A 6,372-nucleotide genomic window follows, 5' to 3' on the forward strand; every position below is an offset into this window, starting at 1 on the left:
AATAGACTTTGATTTTGGCCTCATAAGAGAAATCTTTTAGTTAAATGTCTTATTACATAAATGGCACAATACAAATGCAACTTGTTCGTAATAAAACCAAAAAAGTGCTGGAAATACTCAGCAAGTCTGGCAGCATCTATGGAGAGAGCAGCAAAGTTAACATTTCATGTCAGTGACCTTTCATCAGAACTGGCAAAGGTTAGAAATGTAATAGGTTTCAGGAAAATAAAGTGGGGGTGGGGCAAAAGAGAACAAATGGGAAGGTGTTGGTAGGATAGAGGGTCACAGAAAATAACTGACAAGGAGGTCATGGTGCAAAGGCAAAGACAAGGAGTGTGTTAATCGTGTGGTGAAAGACAAAGCATTAGTGCAAAGAGGGTATTAAATGACAGAATAATGAAAGCCCGAGGCACAAGCAAAAACATGAAAAAAGGGCGCAGACACATGGTTAAAAATAGTGCAATGATGAAACAAACCAAAATAAAATGAAATACAAAGAAAAAATGCAAAGTAAAACTTAAAAAAAGGAGGGCCAGTTATGCTCTGAAATAATTGAACTCAAGGTCACTGACATGAAACGTTAACTCTCTGCTTCTCTTTCCACAGATGCTGCCAGACCTGCTGAGTATTTCTAGCATATTTTTTGTGTTTTATTTCAGATTTCCAGCATCTGCAATATTATGATTTTGTTTATGCTTGCGTTGATTCACCTGAACTCAACTCCATTCACCGGAAAACATCAGCTGGAGATGCCACCCCCGCAGCCAACTGATTGGTCGGTTGTAAGTATCAATGAATCGTCTCTCCTGAAGGCGAGTGACGTATCACGTGGTTAGGAACGTGCTACGTGATTGGTAAAGACACATGTCAATCACTCGTCCCGCAAGCGGGGCGGAGTGATAAACCCACGTGGGCAGGAAATGTGCCATCTGATTGGTTAAGGTTGTACGTCAATCAAGAGCGTTCCGGTTGGCAGAGATGGCTGTTGTGTGTGCTGGTAGTTGTAGGCCCGGTCGGGCTTGAGGGGGAGCCCGGGGAGGATGTGGGTAGTGTCGCCTGGTCACCTGCTCCTGGGTGGTCAACTGGTGCTGCTGGCGGCCGCCGCGCTGCTGCAATGCCTGGTGGCGCGCTCTCAGTCCCAGAACCTGACGGCCAACGGCTCGCAGCCGACGCAGGACCGGGGCGGGATGATGAGGACGGAACCCGAGCAGGTGCTGGAGTACCGAGACCCGCTGTCCCCACTGGTACTCTGCAGCTTCCTGTAAGTCCCTCTTACTCTCATGTTTGCAGTCCAGAGATTGGCCATTGGGCCCGAGCGGGAGGTGCTGGACATCAACAACACCAACAAGCTGCATTTATATAACGCCTGTAACGCAGATAAACCTTACGGTGCTGTTATTCTTCTCTCTTTCATGTACTTATCCAACTTCTTCATAAATGCATCCCTGTGGTCGTCTGCTTATGTTGCTCGTCATGGAATTGAGCTTCACATTCTGAACACAATGGGTTTCTACTGACCTGCCTTTGGATTTATTGGTGACTGCCCTGTATTTATCACCAATGATCCGTCTGAGGTGTGAACAGCTGCGTGACAATCCACAGCATATTGGATGAAGAATGAAACACAATGAAGAGAAATTAGTGGGAGTGTTGTTTATGACAGTTGTTCTTTCTCCCTCCAGCCCTATAACTGCAAACGTCATCTCCATCTCTACTCTGTTGAACCTTTTCATCACCTCTGAGGTCACTTCTAGAAAAGAGCCCTCACCTGTTCAGTTTTTCCTGATAGCTGTAACCTCAGAGCTCTGATGTTGTCCCTGTTAATCTTTGCAACTGCCTCTATCCCTCTATCCTTCTTGTAATGTTGTAATCAGAGCGGTGTTCCAATGTAGTCTAACTAAGGTTTGATATCAGTTTGAAATCCAAGTGCTTTGTTAGCACTATTTATGGCTTTATTACTGCTTTTAGCATATGTGTGTCTGCTCCATTCCCATTTAGGCACTTTATTTTCTTCTACGATGCAAAACATCAACCCCAAGTCTCCTCTCCACCTCTGATACATAATCTTGGGACCCTGTTTTTGCCTCCCCTCCCTAAACATGACCTCTGGTTACAATAACAAAAAATTCTGGAAATACTCAGCATCTGTAGAGAGAGAAGCACAGTTAACATTTCAGGACACTGACCTTTCATCAGAACAGTTCTGCAGAAGGGTCACTGACCTGAAATGTTAATTCTGCTTCTCGTTCCACTGATACTGCCAGACCTGCTGAGTATTTCCAGCATTTCTTGTTTTTATTTCAGATTTCCAGCATATGTTTTTATTCTATGACTTCTGGTTGTCTTTTCCTCCAACATGAACCTCCTCTCTACCCTCCACCATCCCACCCCCACCCCCCAAAACTTGAGCCCAGGATCTCTGTCTGAAAGATTAACCTGTGTATCCTTGGTGAGTCATTTTGTATTGTACAAACTTGTAAATTCAAGAAAACAGAAAATGCTGACAAGTTAAGGTGTAGACCCTTCATGAGAACAGAAGTAATACCACATTTACTTTAAACAAGAGCCATAAATCTTTGTGTGCTTGGTTTGTTAAATGATTGTACTTTAATTTTATTTTGGGGTATTTGTTGGTTGCAGGCCAGACGAATTTGTTGAATGTGATGACCCAGTGGATCTTTTTGGAAATGTGACTGCCTACCAAGAGCAAGGATATGGTTGTGTAAAAGTAAGAAAAGTCATTTCTATATTCACCCTTTGTCATAGCTTTCGTTGTAAGGTGTTCCACTGTTTATGTTGGTTGGTAAAACTGTCAAAATTGAACATTAGGAGGGATGATGCTTGAAGTGAAAATGTCTGTTTTCTCTGAAGATGTTGATTGATTCCCTTGAGTGTTTCTCGCATTTGCTGTTTTTGTTCCTTTATTAAAAAATCTCCATCTAATGTATTTACAGTAGCAGCAATGAGGCTGCTGCAGTTCCACTCAGTGCTACTGGGCTGCTAAGGGGAATTAGTAATCAGATATCCAGCTCCTGATGACTCTTCCCCATCTCCATGACCTTGAAATTAGGCAGTCCATCTGTGGCTACTGTTTGACTTCATACCTGAATCCAAGTTACTGCAAATCCCTATCTTGTCTGTTGAAATCAAGATTTATTTAATTCAGCTTCTCTCTGTGATTTTATAACTGCACACAATTCATTGGGAACAAGGCGATGTAAAGAGTAGTTTTTGTGAGTAAGGCTGCAGACAAGATCAAGCAACTTGGATCTAATATATGCTGTATTAAAATGCTAGAAAATCCTGTGTAGAATGGAGCTGTTTGTCTGATCGATTAATGGTGTTAAATGAATCTTTCTGATCTAATCACTCGAAGGGATTTTATAATTTGCTGTTGCTGGACATGATGGGCCTGATGCTAAATTATTTCATTTAACTTTCCTTTGGTCAACAGTTTGGTGGGCAAGCTTACCATGAAGTGGAGCACACACCAGTGTGTTGTGCTGCATTAAAGAACATAGAGTGTGCCGGACCACGCACTTTCCTCCGAGGAAATGTGCCATGTATCAAGTAAGAAATTAATTTGATTATTTGACTTTGGTTTCATCAGTTAGCTCTGAATGTAGATTTCACAGCTCACCAATTAATGTTCAATTGTGACCAAAGTAATTTCTAAATTGAAATATTCAGTGCACTTGCATTGAAAGAAATCTTTGTGATTTAGTGTTTTTTTTGCCCTAATTATGACTTGACTCAACTGACTTTTTGAAATTAGTTATTTGTCTTTTAAATTTGGATTTGTGCACAATATGAGAATATTACAGATTACATTTGAAAAAGTAAAACACTGAGGTGATTTAATAATTCATTCAAAGAATTGTAAATTGCCTCTGGTAGGTGGTAGGAGAATTGAGGGAAGGTGGGAATGTGGTAGGGAATATGGAATTAATGTAGGATTAGTATAAATGGGTGGTTGATGGTTGGCAGAGACTTGGTGGGCGGAAGGGCCTGTTTCAGTGCTGTATGACTCTGTGACTAATATCTATAACTGAAAAAAAAGTCCTACTCGTGGTAAAATGTCAATTAAACTAAACCCATCTGTGCACTTAAAACTGCTTAATTTATGTTCGGATTATTTAATAATGTTCAAAAAGGAATTGGATATATATTGAAAATGAAATAAAAACAAGAAATGCTGGAACCACTCAGCAGGTCTGGCAGCATCTGTGAAAAGAGAAGCAGAGTTAACGTTTCGGGTCAGTGACCTTTCTTTGGAACGTTCCGAAGAAGGGTCACTGACCCGAAACGTTAACTCTGCTTCTCTTTTCACAGATGCTGCCAGACCTGCTGAGTGGTTCCAGCATTTCTTGTTTTTATTTCAGATTTCCAGCATCCGCAGTATTTTGCTTTTATTGAAAATGAAAGTTTGCAGGGCTATTGGGAAAGGGCTGGGGACTCTGGCACAGGCACGATAGGCCGAATGGCCATCTGTGTTGTTTGATTCTAGTTAATGTCAAAAAGTAAATTGGCTAATTTTTGCTTGTCAATGTAAAATAATTATCTGGAAGTTTTTTTTTATATATATAAATGTATTTTAAACTGTTTAAGTCTTCAGGTAGTAGTTAATCTGTTGAAGCATTAAGATTGTAACAGTGAACTGCCTGAGAGATCAAGTGACAATATGCCAAACTTTTGAAACTTCCTTTATTCTGCATTGGTGTGAAGAAATAATTGGAGCGAACAAAGTATCGAATGTGAACAGCACAAAATATCTGTACCATGATCAGTGAATAGCACAGGGACCACACGGGTGTGTCAGGCCTTCACTCGAGCAGCAAATCCATGGTAGAGAGGACCTTGTAGTGGAATTCCAAGATTTTTCTTAAATGCAGTAACCATGCCTTCAATTTGTACCTGCTCGCTTCACATCTACATGTTTGTGTTATTTAAGGAATGAGAACCATTCCAAATAGACACCTGTCATTTAATTCTCAGCCCTACTACCACTCTGACCACTCTCCTTGGCCTCCTGCAATATTCCAAGGAAGCTCAATTTAAGCACGAGGAATAAAATCTCATTTTTGGATTAGGCACTTTACAGCCTTTGGATTGAGCATTGAGTTCAAAAATTTCCGATCATTTACTGCTCCCTTTTTTTTTGGACAGCAGCAGCTGGTGATTCTGCTCTGCCCATTTACACCACCTCTAGACCCATCTTTTGTTTTGTTACTTGTCCCATTACCATCTTTACCTTGCCCCATGATCTCTTTTATTTGTCATTAGGTCACATCTGCCTTCCACCCTATTATTGACCTTCCCTTCTGTCAGCCCTGCCACCCCTTTCCCGGCCGATTACTTGTTTAAGACTTGTTAAATCATCTTCCAGTTCTGATGAAAGGTTAAATCTGTGTCTCTTTCCACGTTTTCTGTTTTTATTTCAAAAAGGTTTAGGTTTCCTGAACAATCCGAACAATTCAGTCTTTGTCTTGTTTTAATATGTTCTGTTTTTTCTTATTAAGCCCTCTTACATGTTGTGTATTTTTCAGGTATACGGGACACTATTTTGTAACAACTTTGCTATATTCCTTTTTCCTGGGGTGCTTCGGTGTCGATAGATTTTGCCTGGCACACACTGGCACTGCAGTGGGGAAACTGCTGACACTTGGAGGTCTCGGGATCTGGTGGTTTGTGGATCTAATACTACTCATCACAGGAGGCCTGATGCCCAGTGATGGCAGTAACTGGTGCACTTATTACTGAAGATGCAGTCCAACTGAGTTCCATGAAGTCATTTTTGGGTTTGGTGGAAGGGAAAGGACAAAGCAGATCAGGAGCCTGTTTATGCTTTGCTGTGGACATATTTACAGTTTGTTTGGACACATATCTGAATCCTATCACAGAGACATTTTTTTCATCCCTCACATGTTTTATCTATCCCTATGGGTATATGTAAGATTATAATAAGTCTCATTAGTAGGCTGGAATAGCTTGTGTATCATTTTTATGCTGTAAATATAAATTCTGCAATCATGTTATTCTGTTCTTGATTCTGATTTTTTCTGCTTAATTTGCGTAATGAGAAATTAAGTATGCACACACCAAGATAGACAGACTGCAACATTTCAGGCAGAAATTGGAAAGTTCTGCACACTTTGAACATGGTTGAATTTTTGTGAGGTAACGATTACCCGTTACCTCGCAGTGCTTTTAACAAACAATGTGAACACAATCGGAAATTTGAAAGATTGTAGTATAAACAGTATTGGAATTGAGTATGCACACAATAGAAAATCTTTAGTGGAAGGTAAACTACTAATTTGTACAGAAATATGTTTTCAAGCAGTTGTAAAGAATTTCCAGTGTGTCCTACTT

The 6,372-nt window shown here is 40.5% G+C and overlaps 1 protein-coding gene across 1 annotated transcript; it reads left to right on the forward strand.

Annotated features, from left to right (window-relative positions):
• Positions 1-944: 944 nt before the first annotated feature.
• On the forward strand, positions 945-6,042 carry tm2d2 (TM2 domain containing 2). The gene is made up of 4 exons (XM_068023491.1): positions 945-1,261; positions 2,641-2,728; positions 3,455-3,570; positions 5,547-6,042. The coding sequence occupies exons 1-4, from the start codon at positions 1,041-1,043 to the stop codon at positions 5,758-5,760; spliced, it is 639 nt and encodes a 212-aa protein (XP_067879592.1). The 5' UTR covers positions 945-1,040; the 3' UTR covers positions 5,761-6,042.
• The last annotated feature ends 330 nt before the right edge of the window (positions 6,043-6,372 follow it).

Source organism: Heterodontus francisci, chromosome 47 (assembly GCF_036365525.1).
Source record: "Heterodontus francisci isolate sHetFra1 chromosome 47, sHetFra1.hap1, whole genome shotgun sequence".
Taxonomy (NCBI): domain Eukaryota; kingdom Metazoa; phylum Chordata; class Chondrichthyes; order Heterodontiformes; family Heterodontidae; genus Heterodontus; species Heterodontus francisci.